The following is a 22,447-nucleotide window of genomic DNA, read 5'->3' as shown; positions in this document are numbered from 1 at the left end:
GGAAGCATTAGACTGACGAATGACGGAGGAATTCACAATTAGACAGTAATGACTGGTGCAAGGCTCAGCTATGCCCTTTTAAATTTTGCATTTTTCAAATAAGATAAGGGAAATCCGTTTTAATACATCTAATATCTATCCCTGTAATACGACTATTTCAAAATGTATCAACATTGATGACACACGTATGAACGAGAGCTGAAACAAATCGGCAACTATTCTGATAATCAATTGACCATTTTAGTAATTTTTCATGCCAAATATTTGTTGGTTCCATCTTCTCAAATGTGAAACTTAGTCCCCCTTTATATAATAGTAAACTAAATATATTTTGTTTTTGGACCAAACAGGAAATTTGAATGTCACTTTCTTCTCAGTGACACGGCATTTTTCACAATTTTCTGACATTTTATAGACCAAACAATTAACCAGTTAATCGAGAAAATAACTGTCGCTAGTTGCAGCCCTAATATGAACATTTTGTAATATGGAGCCAGAATCAGTTATGCATTTTTTTTTCGCGATTGCCTCTTATCAACAAAAGTTTGGAAAGATGTGCAGAAATGTATTTGTATTAAGGCTAAACATTATGTTGTAATGTGGGTGAAGATATTATAACTCCACCGATTTTTCACCAGATCAGTTTACTTGTTACGAGGAGTCCTCCTCAGCTTATGAACAGTTTTGTGTCTTCTTTGGCTCTGTCAGAGAAAATAACCCCAGTGATGTCATCAGGGTTATCTCGGCTTTGGTTTGGAGACGACTAATTTTTAACGACAACCCTGCATTACAAAACGGAGGTGTAGCGATTGAAAGACGTTGGCATTTACCAGGTAGACAGGGTTTAATGAAAGACACAATCAAGCTGCATTATGGGAAGTGTAGGATCCTGAGTTTTTGGAGCTTGACCCATAAGTGCGGACTAACAGTCAGGATATCTTAGCCTGATTAATTTTGCCCATCTTCAAAGAAAAACCTAACGTTTGGGGACAGGGTTTATAGAGGTGCTGATTCAACTATATGGTCATTTTGGAGGCTGTAGTGTGCGTGATATAAACGGGGTGGACAAAATTATAGAAAACACCTGTCGGTATAATGCAATACAGTTCAACAGCACAACAAACTACAGCCTCCAAAATGACCATAAAGTTGAATCAACGCGGCTCTAAAACAGTTTGAACAAAAACATTATAACCTTCATGAAGGGAGGATTTATTGCAGGACTGTTGTATTAGACTGCATTAGTTTTAGCTAGGTGTATCTAATAAACTGGAAACTGAGTGTACTTCTACATAATTGTCTAGTATTACATATATTTTACATAATTTGGAGTGATATTTGTATGCACAATAATGCACCTTGTATGTAGCTGCTGAATGATGTCTGTATGTTTTTATTTTAATTTAAAAAACTGATTTAATAAGGGGATGACTGAATGAATATACAATAGATGGCACACACACCCACTGTCAGCCTACAGATGTGTAAAGGACATTGGACCATGCTGCATCATGAAACACTGTAGGTTTAGGGTATTATCTTGAAGGTGCCGCTTTTAAATGTACTTTAAACATTTCCAGATGACAATTAATGCAACCAAACATACACAACATGCAATACACAAGTTACCTGTTGAAGAAAACAGTGGCTAGTCCAACAACGAGTGTCCCAAACAAAATTGGTTTCGTAAGACGCTTTCCAGCGGAGAGTTGGTGTTGCTTCATTATAGCTGCAGTCCAGTGCGGTGGCTACAGGAAAACAATACAAACACTAGCTTTTTATCTGACCTTTAAAGTGACCATTAGCTAATCGTTACACACGCCTCGTGCAGTTACTCACGTACCGCGACTTCCGTTTGCCAATTTTTATGAGCTACAATCATCCCCAAAACATTATGGTACAACTTTAACCACCCACGTAGAACATGTATGATGCTTTGATGTGTGTAAAAGTGGTTTGGCAGGGTTTTAGTCAATATTTCTAATTATTTTTAAACCGATAAGGTTCAGGCGGAACCTTACTCCTACAGCGCTGTTGTACGGACACATTTCAGAGACGGACCAAACCAGGAAATGTCGGAAAATGAACACAGAACCAGCATGTTTAATCGTGTTTTTCGTCTTTCGTAGGTGGTTTGAGTGATTATTGGAGCTTTTAAAAAGATGTGGAGGAAAAGCTCGTCCGAGGGCTCTGACCGGTTTGAATATTTACAAACTCTGGTCACTGAATTTCAGGACACCGACAGTGAAGGTGGGTACAGTTACAGTTTTATTTGTCATGATTCAGCGGTCTATGTGAGTTTTAAGTTCCCTAAAAACAATCCCTGAGAACCTCAGAGAGTCTTGAGGGTATCTGGAAAATAACAAATAGCTGGTTTTATATTGTAAAGGCACAATCCGTCATGTAAACAACAGGGTAACAAGGGTTTGAAGTGTATATAATAGTCTGATCTTTTTTACCTAATGCTTATTATCCATCAAGACAAGTCAGACTCAAATTCAGTCATATGTGTGAAAAAAAAAAAAAAAAATATATATATATATATATATATATATATATATATACACATACACACACACACACATTACTGATTTCGTCTTGAGGAACAGTTGTATTTTAATTGTATTTTCCTTCCTGAAGAGGGTGTTTTAAAGGTGACCGGTGTGTTCATACAGTGGGTTTTATTTGCCAGCAGCTTCCTTAAAAAACTCTTAAGAGGGTGTTTGATATGATAAAGTGTGGGGACTACATAGTGCAATGCAATATAAAACATTTAATATAATAATTATATGATGGGAACCCTGAATTAAGAACGTTAAAGATAAACCTTCCGTTTGTTTCCACACCATATTTGTTTACACTGATTTTGACATTATCTAGTGTTAGTTATCACCACGTTTCATTTCTGTTGTGCTTTAAAAAAAAAAAAAAAATATATATATATATATATATATATATATATATATATAGCTTGACCCATTCGGGATGTTTGAAGCAGATCCCAATATCGATATTGTGTTTAAAATCTGGTAATGCTTTTAAATGTAAATAGTTTTTTGTCCCACTCATTTCATCCACATTTTTAATACGGTGGACCAAATATGTCACTGTTTCTAAATGACCTCAAACATGTCTTTCTGTACTGCAGCCTCATATATGATATTGATACCAGTATGTTTGTGATAAGCTGATACTCTAATTTAAATTAATTTGTTCCAGTAGTTATTGATTTTAAGTTGCCATTTTACTACATCAGAGGCAAAGGAGCAGGTGCTGGCTAACCTGGCCAACTTTGCGTACGACCCAAAGAACATGGAGTATCTGAGGGAGCTGCAAGTCACCGACCTCTTCTTGGACATGCTCACTGAGGAGAATGAGAACTTTGTGGAGTTTGGGATGGGTGAGTATCACGCCAACAAAAATTATAAATCATCAGTTTATTTGCTGTTGTTAATGAGTGCTAAGAGTAACCCTGTTCATGACGTCTAGCCTGTTTGATGGGAACACAGCCTCTCACAAAACACAGACCTTGCACAACTAGCTGCTTTATTTTTACATTGTCTAAAAATATCATCGTTCATCACTTCCCTTTCGTGCGTCATGTTCTCAGGAGGGCTGTGTAACCTGAGTATGGACCCTGAATGCAGAGATATTATCCTGCAGAGCAGCGGGATCAGCTTGGTCACAAATTGTCTGTCAAGCCGGAGGGAAGAGACCGTCCTGTCAGCCATCACCATACTAATGAACCTCACAACGGCCTCGTCACGCTCTGCCATCACTGATCCGGCCATCCTGCAGTGCATGCTGCGCTTCTCCCTCTCCGAGAGCCCCCGCCTGCGCAACCTGGCCGCTGTGTTCCTGCAGGACTGCTGCACCGAGGAGCAGGTGGCCCGAGCGGAGCAGCAGATGCAGGGACAGCAGACGGCAGTCGGTATCCCGCTGCCCAAGGACTAAGTTACAGCTGAGGTATCCATGTGGGAGATGTTTTGTATATACGTGGATAAGTTTGCTCTCTATGAGAGAGAAATATTTAACACTATATAACCAAAAATATATGGAATTGTCGAACATCTCACGTCAAAACCATGGGCGTTAATCTGCTGCTATAACAGCCTCCACTCCAGCCTCCATGTTGAACCTGCAGCAGGGATTTGTGCTTATATTAACACAAGCAAGTTCGGGGCTCTGTGCAGGCCAGTCAAGTTCTTCCACACCAAACTATTTCTTTATGGAGCTGCTTTGTGCACAGGAGCACTGTCATGTTGAAACAGGAAAGGGACAAACACAACCTGTTGACACACAGTTGGAAGTGATATTTTTATATCACAGAAGAATTAATATTTTCCTCATTGTTTTGGTCATATAGTGTATTTTTAAATCTTTTAATCTAATTATGCAATTAGAGTTTGGGATTGCAAAACACACCAACAAGATACAGCTGGGGAGGATTGGTTATTACAAGAACCTGGTCACAACCGGTCAGCAGAACTGGGAGAGCTTCATATTTTGTGTGCTCCAGTGATGCCTGCAGCCTGAGTTATGATTATCTTTGTCTTCTTGTGCATCTTCATTCCCTTGAATATAGATTTAACCTGTAGATATTGGCTGCTGTTCTGCATTTTCCCTCAAAGTGCACGTCCGAGCATATGCTTGAATTTAAATGTTGTACTCTTTCCTACCACATGAGGGAGACGGGATCGTTTTTGTTGAAGTGAAGGGGCGTTATTGGCCACACACGGTATGAGTGCTTAAAAGATTAATACATTTGATTACTAATGGCTCAAAAACAGCATGTGAACAATTTAAATTAGTTGACTTTCAAACTGTTTGCCAAGAAATGTCTAGAGTGTACAGAGAGAAGTGACCAAATCTCACTGACTAGCATTAAAATCACCACCTATTTTCCCCAAAAATGTACATTCCTTTGGCTTTAAAGTGATTTCCTAAGACCCGGGGCGGATGCTGGAGCACGTTAAAGCCAACTGGTTGACTCTTGCACTTGGCATTCTCTATAAGAATACCAAGTCCTGAAACATTAACTCCAAACCCAAAATATATAAAATAAAAAATGCTAAATAAACGTTGAGGTTCCTTATTAAGAGCCAGGAGCCCCGTTTGTTTTCTTTTGGGCTCTTAAGAGCTATTTTTGGGCCAAGTCCTTCAGGTCTAGACAGAAGACGACATCCGATCCCGCAGCCCAGCGTCAGTTGGACTGCACATGTAGCCCGGTCAGACTCCAGAGGAAATTCTTGACAGCTTTGAGTGTGTGTGTGTGTGTGATGCTCGCTCATTTTAAACGCCACAAAGTTCTCATTTTCAATCTGTGTGTGTGTGTGTGTGTGTGTCTAAGTGTGTATGGGTTTCTGAATGGCATTCCAAGGGCTTAAGAGACGTGCACCTGCCACCTAGATCAATAAAAATACCTTCATTCTTCCCGTAAAAAGAGAAACACCCAGGCCTGGTTTTAATAACGTGGTACAAAGTTTATTTCAAGTTGATGTAAAGCTTTTTGCAGGTTAAAAAAATAAGAACTGTGTGGTTCAATTGACAGTATACTGTATGTTTAATTGAGTGCAGTGGCTCAACTAGACATCCACTCACTTATGGATCATTCTGTATCTTTTGCATTGAACCTATATCATTACACAGTAGGTTTTTAAAGGATAAGGCTATATTTCTATATTGCTATATTTCTCAACAAATCCCATGAAAAGACCAAAACCAACAATGTGTTCTAAATACGTCTCTAAATACTTCCCTACATTGTGTGTGACTCTCAACCCCAACCCACCGGTGCCAAGTGAAGATGTAAATCTTAAAAACAGCTCACAAATACACAGTTTCATTTTGTTTTAAAAAGGCTCAGTAACTTACTCAAACATCTGGGCACTGTAGTTTTTAGCAAATGTTACTCAAACGGGAGGAAATAGTGCATTTTGTTGGGAACTATTTCCAACAGTGGATTAATACAGATTTGGTGCTCTAGTGAGTATTTCTGGCAGCAGGACGGTTTATGTGGGACTAAAGTTGTCAAAAGTATCGATACCTTTTCGATACCATGTGTTTAAAACGATAGAATCTCCGTTAATTATACATTTGATAGTATCGAAAAGTACCGAAGTTTATAATCTGATTTTCAACCCGAAGCTGCACGGATGAAACAACGGGGGAAGAAAATCAACTGGTCCTCAATATGTGTTCAGTGACGTTTTCTGTCCCAGCACTGTGTGCAGGTTGTTAATTAAAACAAGTGTGCCTACGCTGCCTAGGACTTTTTTTTCTTTTTGCCGTGGTATCGAAAGAGATATCGAGTATCATGTTTTTATACTTGCATTGTATCAACCTTAAAAACAACCTTATCTGGGATTGAGTTAAAATAAACTACAGTGTGTGTGTGTGTGTGTGTGTGTTTTGTGTTTTTCTATACACACACAATACCTGTTAGGATCGATTCATTGTTGGTTGTGGTCTTTTCATAGGATTTGTTGACCGTAAAAATACATAATATGACTATACTTACGTCTTTAACTGTTGGTTACAGGAGGATAAACACAAACGTGTGGCTTCATACCCAGCCATCACACATCTACACACTGTAAGGCTCAGGCTGTCTGCTATTATTATTTCTCGAGAAATAATAATAACAGACAGATGTTACCTTGCCATCAGAGCATAAGCTGTTGTGATGGCTGGGTAATGTAATCCCGATTGGTATTTGTGGTACACGATATACTGTACAGTCATTGATTTCTCTCCATACACGAGCTGGCCCTCTCATTTCCCCTTCTCCAGTCCCAGCTGCTTCTCCGCCTCCTTGCGTAGTTTGTGCTTCTGGATCTGCGAAGAGAAAGAAAAGATGTGTTTGAAAGTTGTTTCTCCAGGTTGTGAGTCGTGCTGGAGAAGACTGCAACTGGACGCAACAGTTTGAACGTTACCAATCAAAACTAAAACTCTTAACAGGGATGTTAGGGTTGAGCGACGGGGTAAACCATCAGATTGGTAGCTACATCTCTGGATGTATTCGGACGTTGTGGGTAATGCTGCAAATTAATGAGCAGGACTGCTGTATGGCAATATTGGATTTACAGAATTTTTGCATCAATGTGATGAAGTACCTCGACTTGTCAGGTATTTATTTAACTGACTAGATTAGGTAAAAACAGTCATCTGGTTATTTTACGTGCAATCTATTATATTGTGATACAGTGACTTAAAATTTAAGGCTGCAACTAATGATTATTTTCATTATTGACAAGCTAACCTGGCTCTGTCTAAAAGGTAACAATCTGCCTACCAACACCTCTAAAGCTCAATAATTAACACATTATATATTGTTTGTTTAATTTGTACAAAAATACACATAATCCCCTGTAAAACAACAACTTGTCGTTTTTTATATTTAGTTTTTTTGTACAGATTAAGCAACGTGTTGATTAGATAGGCGGATTCTGTTGCAGAGCTGTTTACCCCCGTTTCCAGTCTTTATGCTAAGCTAATCAGCTGGTAGCTTCATATTTACTCCACAGACATGAAAGTAGTGTCCGTCCTTTTATCTAACTCTCAGCAAGAAAGCAAATAAGTGTATTTATCAAAATGTCGAACTTTTCCTTTTCATTAACTGTACAGGCATCACATCGCAGCCCAAAACATAACAGAACTGTTTGGTCAAATGCTTTCCAGAGGTGGGATCCACATGTCCTGGAGATCCCAGCAGCCAAAAATGCTGCGTTCAAGAGCAGCCTGCAGTATTATGGTGTCACTATCTGGAATCACTTAGACTGGTCTACTAGGGGATAAACTAGTCTACAGGCTTTCAAATGTGACCCCTGTGTTGATGTTTTGCACCCGGGACTCCCTGGAAAACACTGTTAATACTGAGTGGATGATCCTGGTGAAATAAAGTTAAATGAACTGAAGGAGTCTTTGATTGAGGGGCTGGTTTTATCTGATACGCTGCTTTGGGACCAGGTCCGCCGCCCTTCTGGGTTCATCTAACGAGACACGGTCGGTGTGCATGCAGACGCACTAACAGCTCCCTTTCCCTCCTGTCTGGGGCATTCAGGGCAGGCCTGTTCACACACAACGCCATGTCTGCAGTCATTTTAAACAGCATCCCACGAGAGAAACACAAGAACCAGAGGGGAGTCGATGCTCTTGTGTTGGACTTCTAATTTATCACAGACTGTTACAGCAGCTGCTAATTATAGATCTGTTTTTTAGTCTGGATGCATAGCATCTTAATAAACACAGTAAAATAAACCTTGTTTGTCTCTCATTTATACAGAAATATGAGCTCAGCTCAGGATTTGGGAAATTACCTTTCCAGAAATGGTGAGCGGGTAGCTGGTGACAAAAAGTACGTGGCGAGGGATCTTGAAGTGAGAGATCTGAAAGGAGCAGGTGAAGAGGGAGATACTGAGCAGAGTCGTTCAAACTGTTTGACAGGAAGATGGAGTATAAAATAATTCCAGCTCATTATTTACTATTAAAAAGGGAATTGTGCCTCACCTGCCCCTTGCAGTAAGCTTTGATTTCTTCTGCAGTGCAGTCCTGTCCGTCTACCAGTTTGATACAGGCACAGACCTCTTCACCCATACGGAAATCCTCAACTCCGATCACCTGACAAACAAACAAAAAAACATGGAGCTCTGCAGCAAGAGGGGAAAAAAGTAGCCTCACTGGATTTAATGTATTGTTTCTGATGCAACACATACAGTGTACAGAAACAAAGATCCCCTCTGGACACTGAAAAGTCTATAAATATGCAAATAGTGCTCGTTTCAGACTTTTTAACTGCTGGACACAAGATGTCTCCTACTTGACTGAAAGGTCCATTCTCAGTGTTTGTATTTCAGTTACATAATTGGCTCCAAACTAGTTGTGATGTGTCACAATCATGCTTTACATTCACGTGTTAAACGGGGGGGACTTTAATCTGTCAGTAGTACATACAATTTTCAATGATTTCATAACAAAAACTATATTTATGAGAAGATTACCTCACTCATGATACAATGCAAGTAAAAAAAAAAAAAAAAAAGGCCAAATATGGAAAATAGACGTCTCTACACGCCAAGGTCTGATGCAAGTATTAAATGATAAAGCCAAGCCAGATAAACTTTCTGTCATATGTAACATTTATCAGTAATATTTTCCATTTAAAAAGACAATAATGGTGGGTGGCGCCTTCAGGGCTTAGGTTAACACGCCGACTATGAACTATGACTATAAATCCCTCACTTCCTGTCATTATCTAATAAGTATTGTCAATAATGGAAAATATAGTACAATTTTCGAACATTGTATTTAAAAAAACAAAAGGTTGTGATTCAAAGCAGCATTGATCAAGATCAGCCCCAACAGCAAATCAGATGCAAATTGAAGGCTTATGCCCTCTCTATTATATTAAATCTGTTTTTAAATTTTTAATTTCAATCCAAGAGTCCATAAGTAGAAAACTGACACACAAACAACTGTCCAAAATCTTATTTTTTCATTGATCTGATGAAGAAAAAATACAACTTTAGAAAGCGGAATTTAATTTCCCAAATTTGTATTTATTTTTCCAATGTTAAAGGTGGGAAAATGTTAAATGTTAAGATGCTGTAGAGTATTTATTGGTTTTAATTATTTTCAGATACACACAAAAAGTGTCGGTGCCACTAGACCCTCATCACGGCAAATAGGGGCCTTTAACATTTAATACTTGAACTGGACACACTTGATCCTTCTTTTCTCCACAACTATATAAAATAGTTAAACCATAACTATTTAAAATGGTTATGACTGCTCTCTAAGCCCTTTAAGCGATCTGGGCTCACCTGTGCCTCCTTGACTTTGGGGTGTGTGTGCAGGAACTGTTCAATCTCAGCCGGGTAAATGTTCTCTCCCCCTCTGATGATCATGTCTTTAATCCTGCCTTCGATTCGGCAGTAGCTGTACGCATCCATGCTGCCAATGTCTCTGCAGGACACAGGAAACACTTCAACGCCAGCTTTTGGGCTAAATAATGTCGCGTTGCTTTCAAGACATACAAGAGAGATTCGGTAGCTGACAATTTCCACTCACCCAGTTTTGTACCAGCCTTCTTTAGTGATGCACTCTTGTGTTTTGGCTGGATCCCCCCAGTACCCCAACATCACACAGTAGCCTCTGATCATGATCTCCCCCATCATCCCCAGAGGGAGCAGGTCTCCTGTTGTAGGGTTCACTATTTTAGCCTGTGGAGCAGTCGATTCATATTTTTAAATGATTTTTTTTTTGCTTTGATTTAGCATATAAAGTTATTCATCACACATGGTTGATTATGGTATGAAAATCAGTGTTCAATGAAACATTTAATTCTGTTCAGGGCTGAACAATAATTCACTTTAATGTTTGATTCCAAGCAAATGGACTGTGGTTAAAACAGTTTTTTCTGATGTAACTTTTGCTACATTGGTCATTTTGATATACACTCAGTGGCCACTTTATTAGGTACACCTTTCTGATACCAGATAGGACCCCAGGTTGCCCCCAGAACAGCCTGAATCCTTGAGCTCGTGCTGGAAATATTCCTCAGAGATTCTGGTCCATGTTGCTGCAGATTTGTCGGCTGCAGATCTCCTCTTCCACCTCACCCAGAGATTTTCCACCACATCTAGAGTTTTCTTCTCTGCGCTCTAGAGACTGTGGTGTGTGAAAATCAGATCAGCAGTTTCTGAGATACTCAAACCATCCCGTCTGGCATCAGCAATAACTCAGATCAAATTTCTTCCCCGTCCTGATGTTTGGTCTGAACAGCAGCTGAACCTGAACCGAAGTTTCTGCGACATGATCGGCCGGGTAGATATTTGCATTAACCCCAGAGTCAGAAACGGGTTTATTGCCAAAGAATTTGCCTTGGTGTTGTGGTGCATAACATCACATAAACAACGTAAGAGAAAAGAAAACAAGTACTGTGAAGTCATAAATATAAATTAGAAATTTACGGTTAAAATGTGTAAAATGTATATATTCTAAAATGAAGAGCTGTACAGTGTTTAAAGTGGAGCGTGCGAAATATTGACTAAAGCAGGTGTACCTAATACAGTGGCCGCTGAGTGTATAAAGTATATATAAATAAATATATAAATATTCTTACTTATCTCATTAATTTCAGCCATATTCAGCCCTATTTCCATATCACAGGTCTGTTTATAAAAAAATACTATACTAATGATTAGGTTATTTGTATTTGACATGAACTGATGACGTAATAATGTATTTTTGCATACTGTCTTGATGAACAGCGTGCTGAAGTACCTCTAAGTGGTCCATGATGAAGCCGACTGTCTCAGACTTCCTCTCCAGGTTGTCTGTCGGGTAGGCGCAGAACGTCACAGGGCTGTTCTCTGTGGTGCCGTATCCAATCTGTCAATCACACAAACAGCCTGTTATGAGCAGAGAGAAGGATGTAGGACCGGTTGGTGCGGGGTCCGGGTGACTGACGAGAGTGACCCCGTCCCTGATGGATGGTCCGTCACTGTGCTCAGTGAGAAATGTGGTGCTCCTCTGACAACTGGCACACCTGTAGTGGACAACATGGTGGAGTGGGACACAGTGATGCAGCAAACTGCTCTCTTACATCCATCCCTCTTTTCATCAGTAACCGTTTTTGTTTTTTTCATTTTGTGCATTATCTAAAATAACCTTGGTGTGGACTCGAGGGCGTGCTTTAAGCAAGTTCAACTTATCCTACTGTACTGAGGTGGCATTTAAGATGATCTGTGCGCTAGTGGCAAAATGTAACTAAGTATATTTACTCAAGTACTGTACTTAAATACAATTTTGAGGTTTTTAAGGACAATTTTACTTGAGTATTTCCATTTTATGCTACTTTATACTGCCGCTCCACTACATTTGGGAGGCAAATATTGTGCTTTTTACTCCATTACATTTATTTGATAACTTTAGTTACTTTGTAGATTCAGATTATTAATACAAAACATAAATAAACTGTTAAATTCTGACGTATTATTATAGGTTAAAGTTAAATAAATTCAATAAATTAGAATAAGCCCCACATGTACACATTAATGCATCACTAATTTTAATCCAGTAATATTATAAAGTATGTTTTGATGCTAATACTTTTGTACTTTTGCTTAAGTTTGAATGCAGGATTTTTACACTGTATTCTGTATTATTGCTCACTTTACTTAAGTAAAAGATCTGAGTACTTCTTCCACCACTGCTGTGAGACAAGAGGAAGGTGAGACATGACAGTCAAACAAGTAGAGATTCAGCATTAAGAATTTCTTTTGGCTTTCTCTTTCTTTGTCGGGGACTTGGGGACTTGGGGAGGGAGGAGAGGTGAACCTGACAGTGTTTGGATCGACAGCAGAAATAAAATACGGTTTTCTGAATTTTCTCACACTGACACAATACTGATAATCAGTATTTTCTCTCTGAGCTTATTTATTATTCAAAAAACAGATTTGATATAAATATACTCTCGTTGACACAATTCCTTGACAACAAAAGTGACTGAATTCTTTAGAGGAAAAGGCAGGAAAAATAAATTGCAAATAAAGTAAAAATAGCTAATAGAGTTAAAATGAAATCACTTAACACTGCAGGCTAAAAGCTGCCCCTCAGACCGGCTGGTTCTTAAATTAAATCTTAGATTAAACTCACAATCCAACAAACTGTAAATCAAAATGAATGTGGTGGCCTCCATGTCTAAAGTTAACTGATCATTAATAATCAATACCAAGATTTAAATACCTGATAGATTAATAAATAAATTATCTGTTATTGTTCTTTTTTGCTGAAAACTGTTCTGGAAACACTGATCTTTCACCCAACAGGAGCTCCACAAAAATACATATTTTTGACAGATTATTTTTCTATTCTAAAAATTTAGATAAATGTCTCAAGTTCCATTTCATCTTGAAATGGCTTGTTTTGACAAACAGTCCAAAACTCAAAGATATTCACTTTACAGTGATATAAAACTGAAAAAAGCAGAAAATCCTCATATTGGCGAAGCTGGAACCAAATATTTGCATGAAAAATGACTCACGAATTACTCATTACGATTAATCGATTATCAAAATAGTTACCGATTGAATTTCTTGCCATCGGCTAATCATTTCAGCTCTAATCTGAGTATATTTACTATACTGTACTTAAATATTTCTGTTTTGGGAGACTCTACTTGTCCTCCACAACATTTCAGGGAGCAATAAAGTGCTTTTTCCTTCAGTATATTTATCTGATAGCTGGAGTTACTTTGCCGATTCAGATTTTACATTCAGTGAGAGACAAGGTCATAAAAATAACTGATAAAAAGTAAGAAAATCTTTGAAGAGAACAGAGACAGAAAGATTAAATATATACTGTAGTGCTCACAGGTGCAGATTCAATCAGAGGGAGAAAGGTTAAAGACTGCTGGACAAACAGGACCTGCAAGGCATTTTGGAGGACACAGTGAGAAGTTTACCTGGGAAATCAGGGAGGAGACGATATTCCCAATAAAATGTTAGATTTGTTAAGTAAACTCTAGATTCCATTTTTCCTGGGTGGGTCCATCCATTTTATAAATGCAGCCACCTGAAGCCAAACCATCCACTGACCTGAGCCAGTCGACAAAGTCCTGCTGCACTTTTTTCTAAGTCTTCCTTTATTATTAAAAGCAGGTGTAATGAACACCACAAACAAAGCTTTGTTCTCACAGCGACAGACTTTGAAAAAATAACTTAAGCCACTTCATGTCTTGCAGCTGAAACCTGACAACCACAATCACCTTAACAACTCACAGGTTCGACTGAAAAAGACTATTACATAATACCACGCTCCATCTCAAAAGAAAGAATGCACACAGGAATGTAAAGCGGCATCTAAAGCTTTCCTTTGTAAAGTATATTTTGCAGTTGTTATGACTTGAAACAGCATCTCACTTCTTGACAACCATCTGGAGACTATTATAGGTTATAAAACAGCTGCACAGGAGTGGCTCCTTTTCCTGCCACCGCAGACTGAAAAACAATAGGAGGTGTCTGGGAGCGTGCACAGATCGAACCTGATCTCATGCCACGTTGTTCAACATTCACCTGGAGGTTGCTCAGATGTTGGTGGAGGATTAAAAACTAAAACTAGTACAGAGCATGTGTCTTTTTTCTTATGATTTGTCTGGACACGTGCGAGTTGAATGTCAGTCCTTCGTTTATGTTCCTGCAAAAATGCAGCCAGTAGCAAAGAGACTGAGTGGTCCCGCGTCGTCTTCCTGCTCATTTAGGGTTAAATTCTCACAGACACTTGACTTCCTCTTGCAAACCTCTCGCTCTAACACCCTGGCAAGCCCTCCTCGTTTTTTTCCTCAAGTAAATGTTATAAATAGTGCTGTGTGTTCTGTTGACTGGCCATCCTCCTCTCAAAGTGAATGTCTTTCTGCACTGCCCACCTTTGCTCAGTCACTCACCTTTTCACTCCTCTCTCCGTTTCTCTCAACACACACACCAATACACTCCAGTTCAACCTTTTGCCTTCCTTCTTCAGAGTTCTTCTCTGCTTCTCTCTGAGGCTTTTTACACGATTTTTCTGCTTGTTCTTGTTCTGCTAAAAGACTGGAAGACACTCTAACCGAGTCAGTGGACAAACCGATATTAGCGAGCTTGTCAGCATGCGTTGTGTGAGCTGGTTGTTGCTGGGGACTTGCCTCCTGGTCCTGGGCCCCGCGGTGCAGGGAGCCCCAGGCCAGTGCCCCAGCCTGTGCCACTGCCACGGTGACCTTCAGCACGTCATCTGTGACAGCGTCGGGCTGAAGAAGATCCCTCGGGTGTCGGAGGTCACCCGTTTGCTGAACCTGCAGAGGAACAACCTGGGCAGCATACCCACAGGGGCCTTCAGTGAAAGCAAGGGACTCATCTCTCTGCACATGCAGCACTGTCAGCTCCGAGAGATCGGATCCCAGGCCTTCAAGGGGCTGAAGAAGCTCATCTACCTCTACCTGTCCAACAACGAGATCAACAGCATCAAGCCCGGCGCCTTCGAGGACCTGACCGAGCTCACCTACCTCTACCTAGATGGGAACCAGATCAGCGACCTGGCAAAGGGCATCTTCTCCCCCATGATCAACCTCTTTATTCTGCAGCTCAATGACAACAAGCTCCGGGAGCTGCGGCAGGGGACCTTTACAGGTGCCAAAGACTTGCGCTGGCTGCACATGAGCAGGAACGAGCTGACCACCCTGCAGCCGGGCTCTCTGGACGATGTGGAGAACCTCGCTATACTTCACCTGGACAGGAACAAGATGTCCACCTATCCCAGTGTGGCAATGAGCAAACTGCGTGTGGTGGAGGAACTCACGCTGGGGAAGAACCCCATGAGGACCATCCCAGACAACGCCTTCCAGAGCTTTGGCCGCTACATGGAGAAACTATACCTGGACAACATGGGTCTGGAGAAGGTCAGTCCAGCTTTACTGGGTATTTACTAGACAGACTTAGCATGATTTTAATATCTAATGCCTAACATGTAGACATTCAAAGCACTGAAAGGTGCTGCGGCAAAAAAAAAAAAAGGGTTTTTAGCTAAAAATGTATCCGAGATCTGTTAGTTTAAACTCCATAAGGGACACCATAACTGCAAGGTAAGATAGATCAAGTGCTCCTCATCACATGTAAAAATATTCTAAATGTATTCAACAACTTTTCAGATAATAAGAGAATCACGCAGGGGACATAACAGTGTTTTCAATTTCAAGAAAGATCTGCCAAAAGAATTAATTGCAAGTGAGTGATCCTTAATCCTCAGCATTCAATAAAGTTGTTTAATCAAGGTCAAAATAACAAGTTTATCTCATGAAAAAGGTCTCTATACTGTGTGTCTGTCTTAATATTTGTTTATTTGTTTTGGTCTGGCAAACCCGTCTCGACCATATTTCATCAGCATATTTACATGTACGGGCTTGCCAATGGTCGACACCCCCTTGTCTGCAGCCAACAGGCATTTTACACACAGTTTATGTCTTGACACGCGTGTTAATGGATGCCTCTACAGTGGTTCATATTCAGAACCTGATTATCAACAAAACGTTACATAACCAACCACCATTTACGTACATTTTGTGACTGAATCTTCCTTGCAGTATGCAGTGGTTGGTTTGTGTGTTCCTGCTTCATCCCCATCTGTCTCAGTGTATCCTGATAATGCAAACCTGACCTGACGCTGCATTTTTTAAGTCTTTTGAATGCAGATGTTCTTGGTATCATGCTTCGGGATGCACATGTGCTAAAACGAGCAGGATCTTTCTCTGACTGCAGAACAACAGTCAGTTAAGTTGTTAACTTCCATAGAAAAGAACGCACGTTGGGAGAAAAGGCTATGCAGCAAAACGGAGTCAATATTATAATTAAGGCTCAATTGCTTTACTTAGTTGACTGTATCACAATATGACAATGATGGCCTCTGTATGCTGCTTTTGTGACTGCGCACATGTATCTCTGTCTAGTGTCTAGATCTGACTTGCCGTGAAAATAAAACGCTTTTAATGGCCGTGCAACTTTAAAACACAAAGCTAAACCATCACTCTTGAAGTTCCTTTTGAGAGAAAGGTATTTTTTTAAAGGGTCTGTTTACCCAAATTCCAACAAATTTTTTGGTATATAGTCATAAAGATAGTTTTGGTTTTATTTGTCCAAGTTTTGAGATATCCATCTCCTATATTTCTGCCTCAACCCCCAATACAACAGAGGTTAGAGGTGAAACTATTAGTCGATTAATCGATAAGTCATAAGACGCTATTTTGATAATTGAATAATCGTTTGATTTACTTTTCAAGCATAAATGCCAAGAATTTGCTGGTTTCAGCTTCTCAGATGTGAGGATTTGCTGCTTTTCTCCCTTTTATATGATTGTAAATTGAATATCTTTTATCATTATATATCAAAACAAGACGTTTGAAGACGTCACCTTGAGCTCTGGGGACAAAAACGAATAATCGATTGATTGTAATTTGGGTGAACCGAACTATTAACAAGTGAGGCAACTGGAAATCGTCATTTTCCATAAGACACTGAAGCTGATGCCTTCCTAGTTATCCAGGCTCCATTTTACATGACTGAGAAGTCCATAAACATGAATACTAACGTCCAGCTTTTTACCCTAATGATGCTCAGATATCAGATGTGAGACAGATGTGACACAGCAGTCTGCAAGAAATCCATCTGTTCAGCCAGATCTTACACAGCTTCAGTATGAATGTATACAGTATAAGCACTATGCTACACCACACTACTTTGCAGACATTCCTGAGTTCACATTTGCTTCATACTTGAGGTTAATCCAATATTTGAGTGTACCTGTGCCACAGTACGGAGGCATCCCAGAGGGGAAAGCTGTAAAATAACAACCTTCTCACGCTGGGACTGTGTGAGAGCCAGGTGGAAGCAGCAGAGACTGAGGAGAGTGCAGCATGGCCGGGGAGATTAAACCATTTTCCAGCCAAATGCAGGTATTTTTAGAGTGTTTTTATTTGCTGGACCTTGGCCAAGCATGTCCGAGTCTAATTATTACACAAGTGTTATTTTCAGCAAGGTGTGTTTTCTACTTTCACCGGGAGGGTTTTGTAAACAGGTCAGCAGGAGTTAGGAGACTGGTAAATAGAGGCAGGGTGTTCCAAAGTGAATGAAGGAGTATTTTTAGCTTGCCATCGCCCCAATTGAATGGACAATTGGGCCCTTTGCGAGCCTTCCTGGCAGAGGAGTGGCCCGAAGAGGGAGACGACAGAGAAAACACCTCGGCCATGCTGGAAGTCATCCATCTTCCATTGCTTCAAAATACCCTCAGCTACTTGTCGCTCTACAGTGGAAATTTCCAATCAGCCTCATCTCCTAGTCCAGACTCACATAAAACGACCCTTCAAAAGCCCAGCTCCTCTCTCATCCATCCTCCTCTTCATCCCGGAGGAGTCAACAACTTGACACGACGTAGATGGGTTCATCTAGCACCTCTCTGAAGCTTTTGACACCCTCACAGATGCATATGAAGTAGAGGCGGAAAAAGGAGGGCAGTGACTGTCGGTGTTTACATAAGTGCTGGTGCAGAAGGAAGGATGAGAGGAGGCTTTCATGCCAGAATAACACTGGTGAGATTCCCTCGCTCATCTGTCTGCCCTCTGACAGACACAAGGATGGGTGCTGGTGGTGGGTCAGCATGCCGGGGTGTGAACCATGTTTTTATCAACGCTGTATGCAGTACAAGCTAAGAACTAGTATTATAATAGTTTCAAGAAGATTTGCATTGATTGGCTGGCTCAGGAGGTAGAGCAAGTTGTCCACTAATCACAGGGTTGGTGGTTCGATCCCCAACTCCACCCCTAAGTGTCCTTGGGCAAGACACAGAACCCCAAATTGCTAGTTCGAATGGTAAATGCAGCCATTTACCATTAATCAAAACAACGTCTCATGTATGGCTCTACTTTCTTCTAGTTCTCTGATGGTGCGTTTACTGGTGTGACGGCAGTCAAGTCACTGCACCTGGACAACAACAAGCTAAAGTCCCTTCCCAGAAGCTTTGAGTTTGGCACCATCACCAACTTCACCCTCTCCAACAACCCATGGAGCTGCACATGTCAGCTAGCTCCACTGCGCAGGTAAGACACTCACCTGAAACAACACTATTTAGCCACGCTAGTGGCTCTGTTAGGCTGTACTTATGCACTAAATGCTAACATCAGCATGTAACATGCTCACAAAGACAATTTTAATATGCTAATGTTTAGCAGGTATAATGTTTACCCTGTTCAACGTGTTAGTTTGGGGTTTTAGCATGCTAACATTTGCTAATTAGCACTAAGTCAAATGTACACTGTGGAGTTATTGATTCCTAGTAGCGCTGTGGAGCAGTTTTTCATGAGTGGATCCCCGTTTTGTTTGTCTCGTGCAAGCACACAAGGACGCTCATGTATGCACACGTGGGCGACGTGACACACATTCCTGACAATGGTTTCACACTATTCCACTGACCTACAGGTGGCGGTAACGTGCCAACAAAGGCAGGGAAGAAGAAGACTGCTAGAATATAAACATGGATGTAAACAATGCAGGTTTCAAACTTAAGACAAATTGGGTTTCTGAATGTTTTGTGAGGAAGAAAATGCACTCAACACATTTGTTAGACCTCAAGGATACACACACAATGCATTTTGGTAAGTAACACTGATTACAAACAACTGTCTGTTTACCAGAAAACAGTGCACCTTTAAAACTTTGACCTGATGATGACGCTAAAGGAAATGTCAGGGAAGTTTTTACGATTCATCCTGAGGGAAAATTAATGTGTGTACCAAACTTCATGGCAATCCATCCAATAGTAGTAGTCAAGACTTCACTCTGAATCAAAAATGTCAACCTGCTGGTGGCTAGATGAAAAGTCACGGGACAACTGACCTCCATCCCTAGAGCTTACAGTACAGAGTGACACTGAGATATCATATCAACTAAGAAGCTGTGTATCTTCATGTTCACACCAGCAGCATTTCTCTTTATTTGTCTACATTGTCCAATCCTCTGTCCTGGCTACTTGGTCTCTCCAAGTGTCAGACTCTCTGCTCCTTATCTTTTGGTTTCTACCCGCAGGTGGATGGACTCTAGCCGCAATCGTCCAGACGCAGTGTGTGCTTCTCCACCACAGCAGAAAGGCAAGCAAGTCAGAGACAGCACCGCCTTCAGTGGCTGCAGAGTCAAGTCAAAGAGAGCCAAAAAGGGCACACGTCATTGAACATGCAGCTGTACAGGTATCTGACACTGAACGAGCAGAGGACATCTGAAAAATCCGAAAATAAATGAAACACATCATTTTTCTTCATAATAATAGGCAATCTCACAAACTGAACTGACCAAAGAATAGAATCATTAAAGAGATTAGGTCGATATTTGGAAAATAGTGTTAGATGAGAAGATTTTTTTTTGACACTACCACTAGGATTCGCCAAAGACAGAAATCTTGAAATCTTACACGTAGGTGCTTTAAAAATGGTACTTATAAAATCAGTAGCATTTGAAAGAAAGCACTTTTTATCTGCTGTTTATGAAAATTTAGCTGTTGATGATCATCCAAATAAGTAACTGGAGACACTTGACCTTTGTATAAATGTTAAATGAACCCTTGAAATTAAATGTTTTCAAGTGACACCCTCACTGATCACTATCTTTGCAAATACCTGAGGTGTAGTTTTGTTTCTCACTGTGGCCTCTATTTAAATCCAAAATCACATCCCTCCTGTGATGGTCTGGTGTAAAGGTTTTCAACTGGAACTCTGTACAATGCGACTTTGGATTCAGACGTTACCACATGAGGTTTTAGGTGGTTTTGGAGTGACCGAGAGTTGGCTTTGCATGATTTTGTTTTTCACTTCTCACGTCCTCCCCTCTGTCCCTGTCTGAACTTTTCCATGTTGGCCCTGGGGTCCAGCGCACCGAGTCCAGGTCATGGGTCCTCTGGTTGGAGGGGAGACTGTTTAATTTGGCTGCTGATTTTGTGTCTTTTCCACAGGAGACGCTGAGGAGGGGCCTGTCCAGGTGACCGGCTACACATGCAACGAAAGCAATGCTAACTCATTTTACTTCAAGACTGTCCATCTATTCATCTGCCAAATGTTGTCACTAGTGTAAACACAGACAAACACATTCATAGATACACATGCTCTCTGTCTGTCTCTCTAACATCCAAACACATGAAGAGCTTTATGGACCTTTCATTTTCATTCACGTATATCAAAGATTTAAGTATAAGTGGAAATGTTCAGGTAACCACCAAAACAAAGGATGCATTTGAGTAAATGAGGGCTACAAAAAGCATTAAGGACAGATGTGTTGTCTTTTCCTGGTGCATTCAGTACTTCAGCGAGCAGGATAACTGTCGTAAATACAAAAACAAATTATGTTCTTCTGTGAGGATAATGTTTCACTGTCTTGATTAGCATGAAAATAAAGTCAAACCAGATGAGCTTAGAGGAAGAGTTCAACATTTTGGGAAATATGCTCATTTCCTTTCTTAGATGAGTTTAGTTTAGTTTAGTTAGATAAGAAGATTGACACCACTCTCATGTCTTAGCTTAGCTTAGCACAAAGACTGGAAACAGGGGGAAACAGCTAGCCAGGCTCTGTCCAACTGCAACAAAATCTGCCTTCCAGCACCTCTGAAGCTCGCTAATTAACAGGGTATATCTTCATTCGTTTATTCCGTACAAAAATCAAAGTCAACAGAAAAACTTTTTATGGAGGTTTATGTGCCTGCTATCAATTAATGTCTGTCTGGTATCAATATTCTCATCTAGCTCTCGGTAAGAAAGCGAATGAGCGTATTTCCCAAAATGTCAAACTATGTTTTTGTGGGGAGCCACTTGGGGGCAGCAGAACAAACTGAAAACACAACACTGATCACCTTATAAAGTCGTGTTAGCAAACAATTAGACATCCAGCTGATACGGAGCAACATCATCATTAATTTGGAGTTGTGTAAGTCATCAGAGCTTGTTTGCTGAAAACAGCTGCCTGCTGCAGCTGGAAACAAGGCTAATGAGAGCTTTGAGGGTGAACCAAAACAATAAAGTTGCGGGCTGGAAAACCAAAACGTACAAACTAAAAGAGGCTAAAAAGCTCTGAGAAGCTGCAGAATCGGCTGATAATTATTTGTGTGTTTTCATCGTTACAAGAGATGCCTTTCACATTAAACTTAATCATTCGATCCACTGATGAGGTAAAAAAAATTAATGATAAGCGCAGCTTTGAGATACTGGAAATGGATGATGCTTTGTTTTGGTTGTTATCTGTGAAAATAATTGATCATCAAACCAGATATGGCTCCAAACAAGATTAATAATTCCTCATAGTTGGGAGGTCGTGTTCAAACAAAACATCCAAGGCAGTTAAAGTGACCACAAAAAGGAAAAACAGTTGAAGAAGACCTATTTCTCCAAGAAATTTAAGAGACAATAAGACTTTGAAGATGTGGGTAAGCTTAATAGGTGGATCAATGCATATAATTTCAAAGCTGTATTTGTTGTTCAGTGCCTTTTTTCTCTTTATGAAGGAATTTTAAGATCTCAAAGATCTAGAAAACTGGATTTAGTTCTTTTTTTTTTGCTAAGAATGTACACAAATTCAAGAAGACAAGAATAAGTCTGAAAAGACGAAATACATTATCTAGGGTCATTGTTTCTTTATTAAGTGCAAATTATTTGTATCATTTTCTTAACACTTCACTTCAACCTGGAAGAAAAAGTGAACCATTTCTTGCAAACTATGGAGGTTACTGACATGTGTTGACTTTATGCATATCTTATGTATATTCAGTATCTTTACATTTTCTGGACTTTTGGAGGTGGTAACCAGTGCTCACATCCAATAAACCTTTTACAAAATGAAACCTTCTTTTTGTCTAAAATACATCATTTACAAGATGCTTGATGTTGAAACTCTGC

General features: G+C 40.1%; 3 protein-coding genes across 3 annotated transcripts in view; 2 read left to right on the top strand and 1 right to left on the bottom strand.

Annotated features, from left to right (window-relative positions):
• The first annotated feature begins 1,899 nt into the window (after positions 1-1,899).
• On the top strand, positions 1,900-8,259 carry armc7 (armadillo repeat containing 7). The gene is made up of 3 exons (XM_044180112.1): positions 1,900-2,250; positions 3,257-3,400; positions 3,611-8,259. Exons 1-3 carry the CDS (start codon positions 2,163-2,165, stop codon positions 3,952-3,954), a joined length of 576 nt encoding a protein of 191 aa, XP_044036047.1. The 5' UTR covers positions 1,900-2,162; the 3' UTR covers positions 3,955-8,259.
• The window catches only part of acsf2 (acyl-CoA synthetase family member 2), a 33,757-nt gene continuing 16,772 nt past the window's right edge, over positions 5,463-22,447 (bottom strand). Inside the window, exons 11-16 of the mRNA XM_044180055.1 lie at positions 11,284-11,391; positions 10,069-10,220; positions 9,822-9,963; positions 8,509-8,619; positions 8,319-8,387; positions 5,463-6,837 (exon numbers count right to left, since the gene is read on the bottom strand). Of these exons, the coding sequence (XP_044035990.1) occupies positions 6,775-6,837; positions 8,319-8,387; positions 8,509-8,619; positions 9,822-9,963; positions 10,069-10,220; positions 11,284-11,391 (645 nt within the window). The 3' untranslated portion in view covers positions 5,463-6,774. The remainder of the gene's footprint in view (positions 6,838-8,318; positions 8,388-8,508; positions 8,620-9,821; positions 9,964-10,068; positions 10,221-11,283; positions 11,392-22,447) is intronic.
• chad (chondroadherin) lies at positions 11,417-22,392 on the top strand. Its single transcript, XM_044180076.1, has 4 exons — positions 11,417-15,430; positions 18,453-18,616; positions 19,602-19,759; positions 20,518-22,392. The coding sequence occupies exons 1-3, from the start codon at positions 14,645-14,647 to the stop codon at positions 19,741-19,743; spliced, it is 1,092 nt and encodes a 363-aa protein (XP_044036011.1). The 5' UTR covers positions 11,417-14,644; the 3' UTR covers positions 19,744-19,759; positions 20,518-22,392.

This window comes from Siniperca chuatsi, linkage group LG20 (assembly GCF_020085105.1).
Source record: "Siniperca chuatsi isolate FFG_IHB_CAS linkage group LG20, ASM2008510v1, whole genome shotgun sequence".
Lineage (NCBI taxonomy): Eukaryota > Metazoa > Chordata > Actinopteri > Centrarchiformes > Sinipercidae > Siniperca > Siniperca chuatsi.
The sequence above is the reverse complement of the archived record's forward strand: the minus strand, read 5'-3'. Positions and strand labels throughout refer to the sequence as shown.